This window comes from Neospora caninum, chromosome VI, assembly GCF_000208865.1.
Source record: "Neospora caninum Liverpool complete genome, chromosome VI".
In the NCBI taxonomy this organism is placed as follows: domain Eukaryota; phylum Apicomplexa; class Conoidasida; order Eucoccidiorida; family Sarcocystidae; genus Neospora; species Neospora caninum.
Window position 1 is genome coordinate 2,258,903 of NC_018392.1, and position 17,343 is coordinate 2,276,245.

At 56.6% G+C, this 17,343-nt stretch overlaps 2 protein-coding genes across 2 annotated transcripts; one reads left to right on the top strand and one right to left on the bottom strand.

The window, feature by feature from the left end:
• Nucleotides 1-449: 449 nt before the first annotated feature.
• On the top strand, nucleotides 450-9,352 carry NCLIV_018080 (conserved hypothetical protein; the record flags this gene model as incomplete). The annotated part of the gene is made up of 4 exons (XM_003882001.1): nucleotides 450-6,554; nucleotides 6,740-7,864; nucleotides 8,299-8,727; nucleotides 9,137-9,352. 4 exons carry the CDS (start codon nucleotides 450-452, stop codon nucleotides 9,350-9,352), a joined length of 7,875 nt encoding a protein of 2,624 aa, XP_003882050.1.
• Nucleotides 9,353-10,852: 1,500 nt separating this feature from the next.
• On the bottom strand, nucleotides 10,853-17,137 carry NCLIV_0180 (Atypical MEK-related kinase (incomplete catalytic triad); the record flags this gene model as incomplete). The annotated part of the gene is made up of 8 exons (XM_003882002.1): nucleotides 10,853-10,934; nucleotides 11,402-11,503; nucleotides 12,094-12,229; nucleotides 12,726-13,736; nucleotides 14,306-14,399; nucleotides 15,195-15,458; nucleotides 15,907-15,990; nucleotides 16,520-17,137. 8 exons carry the CDS (start codon nucleotides 17,135-17,137, stop codon nucleotides 10,853-10,855), a joined length of 2,391 nt encoding a protein of 796 aa, XP_003882051.1.
• Nucleotides 17,138-17,343: the final 206 nt, after the last annotated feature.

Here is a 17,343-nt window from a genome sequence, read left to right on the forward strand (position 1 = left end):
CCGCGGACGTCGGTTTTTATGCACATGCGTAGAGCTGCGCTGCTTACAAGTTTGAAAACATTTGAAAATGAGACAGCATCCCCAAGCACCTGGTTGCTTTTTGCTCATGACGGGGGAAATCAGGAGGAAGGGGCCCCTAACTGGAAAAACTGCAACGTTTTGCTGTGCGACAACTCTGCGTAAACGCATTTGTTGCTCGGAATATTTCTCTCTTGCCTCTGCGCTCAAGCGAAAGGATGCCTGTCACCGGCGTTTGTAATCGGATTGTAAACCGCAGGTGCCCGCCAGCGTCTCGGTAACACTTCAGACCGAGTAGTAAAGGCAATCTCGTAGGTATGCGCGGCAGGTTGTGGTGCAGCCGCTTTGCCAGTAAACTCAGGGTGGACTGCTGGTACGCAACTACTAGACGCCCTCTGTAAACCACTCTGTCAGCACATGTGTACACCGGTATGGATTGCCGTCGCCCTCAAACCGCGAGAAACTCTTCCGCCTTGCCGTCGTCGCGGTCCTTCTCTTCTCCCAGTCCGAAAGGTTTTGGCCGCGCCAAGCAACGGCCGGCAGTTCAGCCCCTCGATTTGACAGAGTTGCCTCGCGAACCGAACGCTGCAGCCTCTCCCAAAGGCTCGCTATCTCGAGTTACTCAGAACCATCGATCCACACGCGATCGCCCAGTGTATCGTCATGTCGTGGCTCGAATCGCAACTGACGTGCGAATCGACGCCAGTGCGAACCGCAGCTCTTCTGCTACTTTCCCTGGTACTCCCTTCTCAGTTGTCGGTATCCCACAGCGTCCAGAAGTAGAAACCTGCTTCCCACATCTCGGAAACCAACCAGTTAGCGGCCCTTACGAACCGCCCACGAAACAAAACTGTCGGCAACACTATCGTCAAACAACTAGCGCGTTAGGGAGCCCAGGCGAGGGACCCTATTCTACGCTTTCGTCTTCCTCGCCACTCGGTATCACGAGCGTCTGCGGTATTTCGGGGGAAAGTGAATTTCCCTTTGGTGCCTCTGCGGTCAACTCGGCGCGATCACCTCACACGCGCGGTGACCTCACGACCCATCAGACTGCCCACAGTTTTGTCAGGGAACCTCCGGTCGTGGTCTGCGGGACGCCAGTGCAGCATCACTTGCCAGTTTCCAGGATATCCTCGTCACCACCTCAGTCTCTCTGTGTTGAGCCTACTCCACGAACTCAACTCTCTTCTAGTCAGGGAGCGACGCCGGCGTCAGCCAGGGCACAACCAGACTGTGGACCCTCCAGATGCACGACTGCCTCGACGTATCGTCAGTCGCGTCTTCCTCTCTCATCACTGCGAAACGGGCTTTCTGGTTCCGCTTTCATCGACGGTGGGAGCTCAGGAGGCTGGTGTGTGTCGACAGCTCGGAGCAGCTCGGTAGAGACATGTGGAACGTTTCCTCGTCCCTTCGACGTCAGGCATTCCCTGTCACAGACTGGGAGTCGCGGAAAGAAAAAACGGTCGACAAATCGTATCGTCCAGACTGCGGACAGCGGTCACATGCCGGCACCACGTGTGCGGACTGGAGATACCTCTGGCGACGACAGCCACGCAGAAGAAAAAAAGCGGTTCGTGGATCCTGCCACATATACGCGCCTCCCACCCGAGGTATGGGTGTACAAGTATCAATCTCCCGTCGGCCTGCCAGCAGCGTCTTGCACAAATCGGGAAGTCTCGAAAAAGCAGGGTTCTACCGGGACCGACCCTGACGAAACAGGTGGTAAGTGGGATTCCGGTGGAAGCGCGGACGTGATCCAGTCTTCTAGCTCTTGCGTTCCTCCGGCAGATCCTGGTCATATAGGGAAAGAGATTGCGTTTCCTCTGGAGCATCCACAAGGGCATCAACAAGCCGACTTCCTATGCTCCTCGATTCCCATCCTCCTCCAAGTGTACGAAGTCCCGACTCTTTTCAGTCTGAAAAATGGACTGGCCAGGACCAACCACTTTCCGTGGCCGCCGCCGTGTCTCTCCCAGGACAGCGTCGGCCCCGCTGTGCCCTTGAAGACCACGGCCCTCCGAGATGCTCGGGACAACGCGAACGTAAACATATCAGGCAGAGAGGCAGAAGACAAGGGACAAAACGTAGTGAACCGTCACAAGGACGAGGCTGCGCCTCTACAATCTCACCTCTCACCCTACGGCGGACCCCTTTCACAACACCCGGCTGAATCTCGCCTGTCAAAAACACCCCGTAGCACAAATGAGAGCCGCGGAATAGGAAGCGTTTTAGGATGTCGATCCCCCCGAGAAGCAGGAGACGAGGCCTCGCGTTCGCATCAGGCAGCTCTTCCTTTACCTCCACCAAATGGCTTTCTGGCAAGAGGCCTTCAAGCGATTCACAAAGGACGGATCCAGCAAACTTGGTGGCGCGGTTTGATGCGAACGCTGGACGTGTCTTTCTCTGAGCTGTCTAGGCAGCTGAAATTGTTTGCTCCCTTCCATGCCCGCTGCGTTGAGAAACTGCAGCAGAGCCTCCTCGCTTACGGAGAAATCTACGACGCGTCTGTCGCGGATATTTTCTCTGAACTCCAAACGTCTCTTTTGGAGCTGTACAAGACGGAGGTCAGTCTCCGGCGGGAGCAACGCGATATGTCAAGGCTGCTGGAACTGCTCGAGGGAAAAAGGCAAGAGGCCGAAGAGCTGAGGCGCATGCTAGACATCCATACCCATCTCTTTGGACTGCAGGAACTTGACGCCCTGGCTGTGCGCCAAGCGGAAGAAGAAGCTACGGCGGCGGATTTACAGTGGCAACGCCTCCTTGAGCACCTCGAGGCCGTCCGCCTCAATCGCGACAGGGTAGCAACAGCCGAGACATGGGTCACACGGTCGACCGGCGAATGTAAAGACGGGGATCTGTCGAACCCACATCGGCAGGTGATTGCCCGAGTGTTTCCAATATCTGCAACTCTTCTTCCCCACCAAACGTTTTTGCGAGGGGAACTCGGCTCAGGAGGCTACGGCAAGTTACTGCGCATCAACCTCCCTCCCGGAAGGTGGACGATTGGCCTCGCCATCACCTGCACAGCACCGATCGACGTGTGTCTCCTGATGCTTCTCGCCCAGCGCCGTCATCCCTCTCTGCGCCGGGAAGGAGGTGAGTGCCTGTCTAGGCCACAGAGAGACGCGGCGCCAGGGAGGGAGACACCAAGTGCTTTCTACGTGTCCTTTGACGCAAGTGGCCCCCGCCGAGCCGCTTTGCAAGATGACAAGCGAAGTTGTCGGGCGCCCACAGCTCACGGAAGCGCTGCTTCGTCTTCACAGCCTTCTATCCCCACATTAGATCCCTCTCTGACTCTGATGAGCGCGACACCTCCGGAGTGGAACGCCTTTGCTTCCCTGTCTGTACACCCGCGGGAAGCACAGATTCTCCACGTCCGTACGCCTCCAGAAGGCACTCCAGATGGAGGATGGCTGCTGCTTCGTGTACAGCCAACTGAGCAAGTCAACCGGCGGCTGCTGGACAGAACCGCGGAGACGTACGCAAATGCCTTGCGTGCGTATTCCTGTACATCGCCAAATCTTGAGGAATCCAAGCCCGTGCCTAGCTCGGCGGAAACTGCAGACGCTGGCAAAAGATCGGGACAGGGCCTCTGCGTCGCTGCCCCACTCGAGACAGAAAATCCTTCTTTTGCTCGGCGCAGCAGAGGCGCTGAAGCCCCTAAAAGCTTCACTGGGGTATCCCCCGGCAACCCAGTATGCGGCACACAAGTCGCGGATCAGGAAGTGAGAACACCTTGTGAGAAGACGGTGAAATTCTCCATCGGAGTCCACTCCGTGTTTCTCCACCCTGCTCTGGCGAGCAAAGACCGCGGCGCGGGATCTGGAATTCCGAGAAGGAGCGAAGGCGGACGGACGGAAGCAGAGGGGGAAGAAACCAAAGTCGCCACGGCAACATCTCTCTCGCCTTCTGGATCCGCTTTTCAAGAGGAGCTATGCGCTCCTTTGGAAGAGAGTGCAGACAGAGGGTCCGACACCCGAGATGAGAAAACAAGGCATGGCAAGTTCGGTGTCGCAAATTCGTCCGCTCCGCCAGCTTCTAGGTTTCCGGTTCCACGTGCTCCGCCGTCTCTCTTGCCACGCTCAACGGTTCGAAGGGATGTCTGCGTTCAGACGGTCAAATCGAGCCTTCTGCGGGGCACTCTTTGTTCTCTTCACGACGGGCCGCGACCGCCTCCTGTTCCGCAATTCTGCATGTGTGACGATCCTTCTTGGGGAAGTCCACCTCGGCGGACGTCTGCAGGGACCCGCGAAGCCACGCGGTCCCATGAAAAAGCCTCCCCTTCTTCCACACATCCTTGTCCTTCGTCTCCCGCCTCCCATCCTGAGGCTGCTTCCGCATCGCCCTCGCACCTGGACCCTCAGCTCAAGCAGCCCCTGTTCTACGCGCCGTCCTTTCCGCTGCTGAAGGTTCTCCTCGACGACACCCCAGTGCCCCTCGGGGACTTTTCCTCACTCCTTTACCCCCCTTCTTGCATGCACGGCGAGAGAGGCGCTGCCGCGACCGCTCCAGGCGTTCTCTCCGGGGCGCGCTTCGTTCGCTGGCCGCTTCAGTTGCTGGTGGAGACAGCGTGGATCGTTCTCGTTCAGCGAGCTCGAGAGCGCCGACATCTGCGGGCGAGGCGAGCGGATCGCAGGCACCAGAGAAGCGAGGCTTTGTCTCTGTTCGAGAAACACTGTGTGCATCGAGCAATTCACTCGGAGAGCGGAGGCTCTGGACCGCCGCAGAGTCGGAAGGGAGGACGACAGAGCGGTCGTCGGCGAGGCAAAGAGCCGTCCCCCCTCGGGCGTTGTGTCACGGACTCGCGGTGTTGTGACACAGACGGTGCCTCGGCCAGGAGTGCCGACCCGACTTGCCAATTCACAAACTTGAGCAACAGTCCAAGGCTGTTTATCCAGACTTCCGCCTCAGAAGATGACGTAAATCTTGGGGAACAGGGCCAAAGAGGAAGTGGGCGAATGCCCTTGACAAAGAAACAAGAGAGACAACTCCGGCCAAATTCCAGCGGCTCTGCACTTCCCGCGTCCGCAGCGCCTCTCGAAAAGCTTGGCACAGAGACGAACGGAGGGGGGGGAGAACAGGAGCCTTGTTTTGCAAAGGGAAAGCCTGACGCAACAGAGAAAAAAATGTGTGCAGGTGATCCGCCTCGACCGGCTGCACTTTGGCGAGCAGTGCAGGACGCCGCGGAAGCAGCCGAGAGTGCGAAAGATCCAGAGGAAGAGTCGCTCGCAAGTTTCACCTTCACCTTCTTTCTCCGTCGATTTGGAGTGGCGTTTCTCTCCCACAAAGCTCTCCACTCCTTTCTCCTCTCTCTGCTCTACTATGCGCCACTCCTCACACCTGTGTCGCCGACACAACAGCGGGAAGCATTCTGCGGGAAGAATACGCGCCCGCGTCACCCCTCACTTTTTGAGTTTGAAGGTGCCTTCTCACCCGCACCCAACACGTCTGGACACCACGCAGACTTCAGGGCTTCGGGGAAGGGGCGTCTCTGTGACTCTGGGCACGACTCTTCTCCAGTCTCCACCCGCCACCAGCGGCAGCAGGTGAAAATCTGTTCGCGCATCCGAGGCTTTCTGCCGCTGTTCTCTGCGCGCCTGTTTGGACGTCTCACGGGCCTCTTGAGCGCCTCCGAGGACACGCACCCCTTTCGCCAGTCTCTCGACGACTTTCTCTGTCTTGCGCTCGACGCCCTTGTGGACCAGATCGGAGCAGACCAGACGGCGTCTCGGGCAAAGCGAGAGTCGAGGGAGAAATCCGAAAGAGCGGGACAAGCAGTTCGTTCACCCGCCTCGACACACAAGCACGCCTCCACCTCCCTTGTTACCAATCCGGGAGATAGGGCCCACGCGTGTTTCCCTTCCCGGCCTCTCACGGCATCTTCTGGGCTTCAGAGGGAGGCAGCGCAGGCGGGTACACGAAATGAGCCGTCTCTGCGACCGCGTCCTCCTGACAACGCAGGAGTTGGACTGTGTTTGGCTGTCTCGCATGCTGCCGCCGCGAAAATTGTGCGCCGGGTGTTTCATGAAGAAGGAACCACAGAGTATCGACTCGCCGCCCTCGAGGCTCTCGACTCCCATAGAGACGCTGCGGTCGCGGCGATGCGCTCCCGCCAGCTGGGGCTTCGGGCGCGTTGGGCGCGGGGACGGCCGGCGATCACCGGCGAAGGCGCGACATCCGCTTTCCTAGAAGAAAGAGTCAGAGAGACCGACGGGGAACTAAAGAGGAGAGCGGCGCAGGGGACTCGCACGGAAGTGAGAGCTGCGCGTTCGACGGGGAGGTGGGACGCGCGTGAGGCGAGTAGCGCCCCGGTCTCGGAACGAGAGGGAGACTCAAGGGACAGTCGCGCGAAAGACGTGGAGCCCGGGAAACTGCGAAGCCGAAAGATGAAGGCGACACAAGGAAGGAAAGGAAGCGAAGAAGGCTGGGACCTCCTGGTTCCGGCCGACCTCCTCATTCAGGCCTTGACACAGCAGTGGGAAGTGCTATACATTCACCTGCAGCAGGCGATGGAAAGGGTTCTCGATTCAGATGTGGTAAGGAAAGGAAAAGCGACGGAAATTGGGGCACACGCAGTTTCTTTCACGCGGCGCATGCCAGCTGCGCGAGTCATCTGTAGGCGAGGCCGCCCAGAAAGGAAAAGGCCGCGGGTGGGGCCGAACCGGACACTCGCACACGCGATGGCACATGCCCTGTGCCTTTTTTGTGTGTGTTGTTTCAGTGCGGCCCACAGCCAGCGACTTCGCCCATCCTGTCCTTCAACGCGTTTTCTTCCTTTCTCCATCGCCTGCGCCCGGAACGTTCACTGTCTCCAAATCACCGGCTGTCTCTGTATCGTCGCGCGCTCTTTGCTGCGGCGTCCCGAATCCACCCTCTCTGCGCCTCCCTCCATTCTTCTTCGCTCGCAGCCCTCCTTCTGCACCAAACTCACCTTCTCGCCTTTCCGTTGCCTTTCCCTGCCTCGCCTTTCCTCGCTCTGGGCCCAGAGCCTCAGGCGGAGCCGTCGGAGGACGACTCGGCAGAAGACGCCGACGGCGCGAAGGCGAAGGGAACACAGAGCCCTCCCTCGCTGCGCAGTGAAGACGCGCTTTCACGGGGTACGCCTCGCGTAGTGCAGCTCTGCGACTTGGGTTCCTCTGAAGGCAGTCCCGTGTCGCCCCCAAGTCTTTCCTCTTTGTCCTACGAGTGTCGCCTGGCGGCGTTCATCGTGGATGCACTTGTGCACTTTCTCTGCACAGAGGCGCCTGGCCTTCTTCACTCAGGTCCCCGCGACATTCGACAGGCGGCCTTTGCGTCCGCGAGGGAAGAGGCGCAGGAAACACCGAGGCGCTCCGAGGCTGCAGCAAACCCGGAAAGCTCTCGTGTGGCCTTCGCCGCAGAACACAAGATACGCAGTGATACCCTCTCCAGAGCCAGAGTTGCCGTGGTTGTGAAATCGAACAAGAAGAACGCAGAGGCAGGGAACGACACAGAAGGCAGGCAGAGAGGTGACGAGGGAAAACCCGATTCACGATGGGAAGCGAACAAAGGAGGCACGTCCTCGAAAGGACACATTTTCTCTGCGTCCGGTGCCCCGGCAGAGAAGATCGACGGAAGGGAGCAGAGAGAGTACAGACTGGTGCATCAACTCCTCAGCTGGTGCGCTTCTCCAGAAGGATACAGGCCTCTGTACGCCGGAGATGCCGCTGCAGCTCCACAGAAAAGCGAGGACGCCGCCCGAACACAACCTGCCTCGAGTGTCGTCGAAGCCTTTGCTGTCAGCGCGCCCATCCGAAACTTGGAGTACATCAATCCCGGAGCCGCGGTGGAAGCCGCCAAAGATCTCGATCGCTCCGCCTCCCAACAGGTGAAAAAGAGCTAACGAGACTCGACCGCCCCCTTTGTCCTTCTCTCCACGCCAAAGCTCTGATGACTGTACTGCCTATTTCATTTGTCGACCTGTCTACGCGCACCTGGAGATTCCTTGCGGCACGTCAGTGGAAACGTAGGACGGAGACGCACAGGAGACGAGGGCGCCTCGCCTTTTGTCCTCTATATGAATTCGTCGACAGAGTCTTCGAACCCCGAGACAGAGACAGAGTCACCACGTGCTTTACGGCTACCGTGGGAACTGGGTTGCTTTCCAACGGGTTGGGGCATGCTCATGTGCTGTTTTTGCACAGACTGGAGACCCTAGGCGTGTGTTGCTTGGACGCTATTGAGATGCTTCCATTTGTTCTCTCCCGTTTTCCATTCTTTCCCCTGTCTCCGCTCGCCCTCTCCTCGCACCCTCTGCTTCAGAACGCACCGGCGGCCCTCCTTCTCGCCAAGATCTACGCGGTGCTCCGAGACCTCCTGGCAGTTGTCGGCGATTCAGAGCTGCTCGCACCCGTCTGCTACGCTTTGGCTTCGCCCGACGCGCACTCCCCGTACTCGGATTTCCCCTCGGGCGTCTCTCCCCAGTCTCCGTTCACGCCGGGACGCGGTCGCCTCTCGCTTCTGACGAAAGATCAAAGAGACGAAGACGTCGCCGCCAGCCGCCTCGACAGCGAAACACTCCACGACGTTCTGCGCAGTGTGTGGAACGCCCTCGAAAGAGCGGCTACCCTGACTGTCGAGTACATGGAAGCAGCGAGGACAGAGTACCAGGCTGCCGCCTTCGCCAGAATGAAACACGGCGCTTCTGTCAAGGACGCCCTACGAGACCTGGCCCGACTGTACAGAGACCAGGTGCACGCAAACAAAATGCATTTACATTTATATATACATATATATATATACATATATATATATATATATATATATAGACGTGAACACGTCCACATAGTTGGGTATCTATAAAAGTATCCAGGAGTATATCACGGTCTCTACGAGAGTATTTGTTGGTGTATTCGTATGAACCGCTCAAGCGGGATAGACGTACACGTGGGAGGAGTGAAATACGCATTACAGAAAAGACGTACACGTAAGGTGCGCTTCCTCTGTGTCCCCCCAGAGCACGAAACGTCTGGATGCACATCTCGATCGGCAACCCTGCAGAATCGCTTGTGGAAGCGGAAAGAGAGACCGAAGCTGAGGGCGAAAAACAAAACAATGCTGAACACGGAAGGAAAGCATGTTTCTCCTCCTGTGTTTATAGGTGGACAGGCTTTTTATCCTCAGTGTAGGCAGTAACGCATTCAGTGCCGCTCTTGAACAGCAAAGTGCCCGAGAGCAACTGAGCCTGCTTTACCGTCAAAGTCTTGAGTTGGAGCGACGGCAGTTAGAGCTCCACGATGCGCTCCACGGTTTCTCTGAGGCGGAAGAGAAGAAGGGCGAGGGAGGAGAAAACCGAGAGACAGAAGTGGAGAATTAACTCGAATCCGCAGGCGCAACACGACAGCTCGAAAAAAAACGGCATGGAAACGAAACAGACGGAGCGACAACAAAGAACCGCCAGTGGGGAATGAAGGCGCAAAGGCCGCAGGAGTCGGAGCAGCTTGGTATTGGCGGGTGTTGTCATTCGAGCAAAACCCTCCTGGAAAGCAATAGGACGGAAACCGGAAACTGCTGATAGAAGTGGAGCAAAAACAGACACGACGGGAGAACGAACAGGTTAATTGGGGGGGAAATGAAGGAGTGACATTCCAGAACTGAATCCTGGAAACAAAGGCATTCAAGCTCTCAACCAGTAGTCCACCCTACAGGAAATGCTCCCGAGAAAAAGGTAGTATGTAGAAACCTAGGAATCCTCTTTGACGATGGGTAACAGGGAGTCTAGTTTCAGGTGTATGCTGATAAGGTTTATACAAACTACCTTTTTCTGGGAAATAAATTGGCAGTGCATGCCCTGAGTACGCAAGAAACAGGAAAGGCTACACCCGCGATAAAAACGATAAAAACAATTAATCTGGCAGGTATCGACGGTTGAGAGCACGGACGACGCGAAGAATGGAGGCGGTTAGCGGTAGAGAGGCCCCAGGCTGCAGCGGACCGAAGGCGTCATGGAGACGGAAGAGAAACCCAAGGAATACGTGGTGCGGAGGCGAAGCGGGAGGAAATGAGAGGAACAGAACATGCAGTCTTTCAGAACTGCGTTTCCTTTATTCGTGTCGCCTTCCCTTTGGTTTTTGCCACCCGTTTGTCTGCCGGTCGTTCGTCAGTTCACCAAATCGAGCCGGAAATGCAAAGGCGACTACGAAATCGTCAAAGCATTCACGGATAGCAGCACTCTGGAAGTTTTTGTTCTTTTGGCTATGGCAAACTGCTTCTTCTTCTCTGGTGCAGGACCGATTGCTGTTCTCTCGTTCGGCCTGTCTGACCTCTACACTGCCACTCCCGGTAAACGGGGTTGGAAACAAAATTGTGATGTGAGCTGCTCTCTCGCCGTTACTCGCCTTCCTGGGGCTTTGTGTGGGTTGTCTTCACACGAATCACCGGCTGTCAGTTTGTTTCCCATTTTAGCTCTGGTCGCTTCACCAGACGCGGTAGAGCACTGCATTCCACGCGTCGACAAGATGGATATGGGTTTTACGAGCTTGCATGCGCGCCACCGTAACTGAAAGGATCCATGCGAAGAAACCCGCTGAGCAATGCTGCAGTCGATTGCGCGTGGCCAGGAGTGTACAGCATTGCATGCACTTGTTATAACCTGCACAATATGACAGAAGCAGCCGGATACCCGCCTCGAGGTGAAGACCAGCACCACGGGACTGATCTATGCGCAACTCTGGCGTCTGGCTAGACAATTGGTAGCGAGGGACAGAGCTGGAAAAAGACAAAAAAGACTCCGCAGAGCGTGATCGCGAGAGTCAAAGATACACCAATGTGTGGAAAATGGGAGAACACGCCCGGAACAGAAAAAAATCGAGAGTGGTCAACGGGGCTGTTTCATCCAAGGGTGGTCCCGAACTTGAGATGACGTCAAGCGCGTGCTTGCGTCTTTGGAAAGAAGGCCTCTGCAGGCACACGCGAATACCCAGAGACATGCAGCGGGAAGAAAGACGAGGATACAAATCGATCCGTTCACATGTGATCCAGGCATTTGTATGTGTACATACAGAAAGAGAAGTGTATTGCCGCAACCTGACAACAGGGGAGGCGTGGATGCATGCAGACGTATCTACGCATATCCACGTACGCGAACGGACGCACAAAAACGCATCCGTATGGCGCCCTTAAGAATGACTGCGCGCATCCATGTAGACAACCCTCCGTCTGCATAGGCTCGGTGTGTACACGCTCGGTGTGGAGCCTAGGACGCGAGAAAACAAGTTTAGAGACACGTGCAGGAATTCACGTTCAGGAGATACCCACAGGGAGTACAAACTGTTGAAGGGTAGCTCTCTGCAGTCACCGAAAGGCTCGAAGCCAGAGGAAACGTAGACGTTCTCTTTCCAATCACCAAACGTCGGACGAAACGCACCGTATAAGATTCTTCACATCGTCGCTGAGGTGTCTGTACTCAGGAAAGGTGACATCGTCGGACATGATCGCCGCCACCAGCGCGAGGCCGGTGTCCCCGCCGCTGCAAACACACATCGCAGGGGTAGCGAGCCTACAAAACGCCTCACGATAGCCATATGGAAGTCGCATCTTTTAGGAAAACAACGCGACGATGCGGACTCGCCCTCCCCCAGAGTGGCGGGGTGGGAGAAAGAGCGTAGAGCCAAGACACACAGTACGCACACGCTGTCGCAAGAGACAAATCGCCCGCCGAGCAAAGTGGAACACGACAGCGCTCAAGACGCGCGGTCGTCGGCCCCGCGTCTAGGTTCGTAGCTGCATCTCTACCTATGCATGGATGTGTGTCTACAAAGCAGCCGAAATTGTTAGAGGGCCCTCCATGCGCTCGCCGAGACTGATACGATAGGCAGAGACACTCATCGACCTTCTGTGCACGATCACTTCTCGCAATGAGGGCAGACGCGCCCGGCCATCACGTTAGCTCGCGAAGCGTGTCGCTCTACCTCTCTATGCCTGCATGCGCCTGCATGTGCCTGCATGCGCCTGCCGAGTCACATGTCTCCCTCGCGCCACAGATCCATCGCGTGTGCACCTGTCCTGCGTCTCGGACCAGCACACGTGTGGTCTTGAGGGCGCAAGAGACGTGCTTACGCGAAAAACGGTGGGCGTCCGAGAAGAAGACAATACAGGCAAACTCCCACACTCCACAGATCTCGGCTTCGGCCATCGTAGCCTTCTTCCTTGGCGATGCCCAGACATTCGGGAGGCGTGAAGAGGCGCGTACCCTCTGCAGTTCAAGTCACACCAGAAGCAACGGAAGGCAGGAACCCGTTGTCGCAAGGCCATTTCGTCACTTCCCACAGACACGCACCAGCTGGATGCTGTGCCCGTCTGCAGGCGCACGCGCGCCGACGAAGAGACACGAGAGCCCGAACGCCAGGAAACGAAGCGCGAAAAAGAGAAACACCGCATTCAACAGCGCGGAGGGAGTTACACACAAACGCGAGTTCGACTACGCTGCGTCACCTTGGCATTCGCGTTTCGCTCCTCATCCATTGTTCTATCCTGTCTCCAAGGTCTCCCTAGTTTGTTGTTTGAATTGCGGCGGCTGTCCTTTCCATCTTCTCTTTCGAAACTCTCGAGCGACGCGACTGCCGTGCTCCGCCATCGTCGCGAACGCAGCTGTCTGAGCACCAGAGGTCCTCTCTCTTTTGACAGCCCTAGCCTTTTCTGCCCCGTCGCTCCACCGTTCCGTACACCTGGATTCTCCAGAAGTCGCTCACCTGAATCCCAAATCGTGCAGCGGTCGTCCGCAGTGACCGACGCTGTGTTGAAGTCCACGAGTTTCCACACACACTTGCGTCGTTCTTCGTCCAGGTTGACTGAGCCTTTCCAACTGAGGAACGATTCGTAGGCCGCGAGGTCTGAGTGAGAGTCCTGCGTTCGCGTCCTCAGTCTTCTTCCGCGTTCTTCCCGATCCACTTCGTCTTGCTCTGCTTCGCCCGCGCCTCTTTTCGTCTCCCCCCACTGGTCTCTGACGGCTTCTTCAGTCTCTGCTCTCGCCTGCGCTCTCTCTCCCCCCGGCTGTCTCCGAGAATCCAGGGAATTCCGGAAAGAGAACGAGATGTCTTTCGTCCGGCAGCCGGAGAAAGCGTCGTCTCCATAGAAGACTGTCGAAGCAAGAGATAAGACGCGCCGACCCCCAACAGTGCGTTCGAACATCGCCTGACCTCGGCAAATGAGAGACGGGAAGTCTCCCGTGGACACGCTATCGCTCGTTCTCTTCCTCGGGCCTGAGACAGAGGAGGCTACGAGAGAAGGCAAATCCGCCCCTGGTCGCCGCTTCCGAGGAGAAGAAAAAGACAGATTTGCAGGCGAAGGCCAGCGCGAGAGAGAGGACGAGGGCGCATCCTCCGTCCATTCTTCCCCTGATTCGGCCGGTGAACGCGATGGAGCGTCTCGGCTCTTTTCTGGTCGAAACAAGCGCGCAAAATACGCGTCATAGGGACTGATGTTTCCCGATGCGACCTCTGCAGCCGTTAAGAAAGAAGGCGAGACGGCGATGCTTTTCACGTCTTCCTTCTCGAAGAAAAAGTCGTCATCCTCGGTTGCCTCCTGGCTGTCGCAGGCCACGGCCTCCTTCATCGCCTCAAGACCGTTGCCCGACACAGCCTCTTCTTCGAAGCCTGAGACTCGGTTGACGGAGCTCGGGGAGCGGTGATTGGTGGGAGGGGGGAAGGAAGAAGAGGGAGACGAAGAGGGCGACAGCGGGAGAGACAGTGAGACGAGCCACTCTGAAGGCAAAACAAGGAAAGAGAGTTGTTCCCAAACAACTGTCTCGTGTTGACTGGCTGAAATAAATTTCACAAATGCATCAGTCAAAGCACGCTGGATTTCCACACGGAGAACAAACGACCGCAGCCGTCCAGGCGCCGAGCCTTCGAAGGACGCGCATGGAAAGCGAGCTTGAGGACCAGCAAAAAGGGGACACTCTCGAACGGGTTTGTGAGAAAAGCGAACGACCGAAGTAAACGCGTGACAACCTACAAAAGGCAATATAAAATGTAATACAAAGAATCGTTTTAATCTCCAACCTTTTGCTGTATGCGTGCGCTGCAGCCCATCAACTGGTCGCCTATGGGTACGGTGCCGATACAGACAAAAGTATGTACCACACTCGCAAATATATCGCTTGCAGAAACGCTGTCAGGGCTTCTTCCAAGAGGACAGGAACCGCGGTAGACACTGGAGCAGAGATTCCGTTTTAGTCGGGTGAGACGGCAACGACAACGGCATTGGACGGGGATGACTAGCGCAAGAGAGAGCAGAGACGATCACAAGAACGAAACAGGTAGTTAGTTACCTGCAGGCGGTGGCGACACGGCAAGAATGTTTTGGGGTTTTACGTCCTTGTGCACAATCCGCAAAGAATGGAGATAGTCGAGAGCGTCGAGGAGCTGAAGAGGGAGCAAAAGCACAGACACAGAGACAACGAGGGTGACAACAGAACCAGACAATGACAGGGAAGCATGAAAAAGGACTGGACACAAGCGGAGGTGATGCCCGTGTCGAGAGGTGGAAACCACACGACAAAACACAGCCTGTACAGATGACCGCAAAAAAATTGGTGTCTCCTCTGCTTAACGATTCTGTTATCTTTCATCCTCTGTCTCACATCCCCAGCAAGCATGCACAAAGCTGGGAAGCTCCGCGGCACGAAACGGGCGTTAGCCCAGACGCGTGTCACGCCGGAACGCCGGGGAAGCGCTTATACAGTGAAGGCTAAGGGGAAAAAACTAAGGGAACGAGGGGTGTTACTGTGTGCAAGGAGACCTAAAGAGACGACCGGTATTGTTTTGTGCCAGAAAACGACACCTAAAAGGAAGCGTATAGATATGTGCAGACATCTACCTCATGCAGTGTTCGCCATAAAGTGCGTCGATTCCTTTCCCACTCCCCGCCTCGACTCGACCCTCTGGTGTCTCCTCCGCAGACGGCGAGCACGCCGGTCGACACATCGGGCAGTACCATTCGCAATCCCGTAGCCGCGGACACAGCGAAGAAGCGAGGGAGTCTTCTGTGCAACGGCAACGCCTCCTGCGTCTTCCACGTTGGTATACAAAACCGCCCGGAGGGCCCAAAACGCCTATCGGTGTCAGGGTCGAGTAGAAAAGTGAAAACCCACATAGGCGCCTCGACCAAGCGTGCCGCAAAACGCGAGGTGAAAACGGGAGCTTCCTCGAGACAAGTACCTGCGCAGTGATCTCGCGAGCGGCCTCCTCCGTGTACACCCGGATTTCCGAATTGTGTTTCCCTGTGCCGAGTCTCTTGGCATCTTTTCGGTCGGCAGACGGGACGTGGAAGGCCTGAGCGCCTTCGTTCCACGTCATCAACGCATGGGGGAGTAGTTGAAGAAGCAGACGGCATTCGCCTCGTCGTTTGTCGTCCACGACGCCGTAGAGAGGACAAATGTGGCGGTGGTGAAGCGAACACTGGATGAGAATTTCGCCTCGGACCTGTGGACCGAAGGAGCAACGGATACATTCAAAGCGCAAGGAATGGACCACTTCGCAGAGGCCATGGGGCCTATGGTTTTCCGTTAGGGACGTTTTTGCGCGTTAAAGCACGCATGCGAAAAACCCACTGCTTGTGAGTGCAACTAAACACGTAACGCTGCACAATATGCGAGAACCTACCGTTCAGCTGCACTGTAGCTAGATGAGCTAGAGGTGATGTTCAGAGGAACAGGAAAAACGCTACACATCTTTTCACGTTGGTGGTGTCCTTCCTGGTATCAGGCCATGCGAGATTCCCCTGCTTAAGTTGCGTTCTGTACAACAGCGTTCAAGGGTGTCGTGTTCGACAACCTGCCTTCGATTGACGGTCCGGAAACCTTCGCTCGTTGCTCTTTCGGTAGAATGACGCGCACAAACACTCGCTCTGAGCAACGCAGAGAAACGGTACCTTGTCCCATTCCGTGAGGAACTGCGGCCCACTGGGGCCAAAGGTCGCCGTGCGCGAGCGCCGAAGCGTGTGGGGGAGATAGGTCTGAGACACAGAGACGGCAGGCAGAGAGGAAGGACGGGCGCCGAAAAAGATGGGGACGGATGAGAAGAGAGGACACAGGAGACACACACGGAGCAGAAGGGCGAGAACAGCCTTTTGCGGACGCGCGGGGCAGCGTGGGATGCGCATGTCCATTGGACAGCTCGCGTTCGACTGTCGACTGATCTCCCTCTCTCTACTCAGAAGGATCAAGGCTCTTTCTCTCTGCTGCTTGTTGCTTCGAATCTCGCCTTCGCCCGTAGTCCAAGAGAGAAGGCCCTAAATAGGTATGTATATGGATCATCGTCCACAACGGCTGCCTTCTGACGCTTCGTTAAGGCGAAAGGAGAGAAAAACGGTCGTCTGCCGAAAGTCGCGATTCTCGCTTGACAAATCCTCCAGGACGAGAGCCCAGCGCAAGCACGTCGTCGCCACTTGTCGTTCCGCTGCGGAGACGCATTTCCCTCAGTGCCGAGAGAGGCGGTTCTCTTCCACAGCTAGCGGCGTGAAAAAACAGAGAGAAAATTTGTACCTTGATCGCTAGAGGGCGCAGCTCCGCAGCAAGATCGAGCGCAGCTGTGACTTTCCCGTACGTTCCCCGTCCATACACGCGACGGAGAAGAACGAGGTGGTTTACACACTTCAAAAGAACTTCATCGTCAGAGAGGGAGGACGCGTCTCTCTTCTCTCCACTTCTCCGTTTCTTTGCGGCGCCGCGACGCTCTTGCTCGCGCGCTTTACAAGACCACAGACGCGCACGGCAGGTCCAGAAGGCACCGCCATGTTTATCGCTTCGACGAACGAGGGCCTTGGCGAGTTCTGAGTCAAACGGAAGCGGGCGCGCTGGGAAACAAGCAGAGGAGGAAGCGGGCGCCCCAACTGATGGCGACAAAGAAGGGGAAGAAGGAGAAGAGGGGGAGGGAGAAGAAGAAGAGGGGGAGGGAGAAGAAGAAGAGGGGGAGGGAGAAGAAGAAGAGGGGGAAGAAGAAGGGGAAGGAGAAGAGGTACCTTTCTCTGGTATCTGGGGTACTGTGTAGGGCAACAGAGAGGGCGGGTGGCGAGACTTGGCGACGCGGAACGGCGAAGGCTCCTCAGAATCGTCAGGTAAGGAGACGCCGTCTTTTGGGACGAAGTCTCCGGTTGATGTCATTGTAGACAGACCCCAGAAGAGAGCGCATTGAAAGAGTCAATCAGGGAAGGATCAGACGAAGAAGTCACTCCAAGGGGGCCGCTCCGGCAAGGGGATACTGGACTAGACATTCCACATTTGTTTGTGCGCGCACCTTGAGAGACCCGACGAAGCTGAGGAGGGAAAACCTACAGGAGGGCGGGAGACGTTCTCCGTTTCGTTCGAAA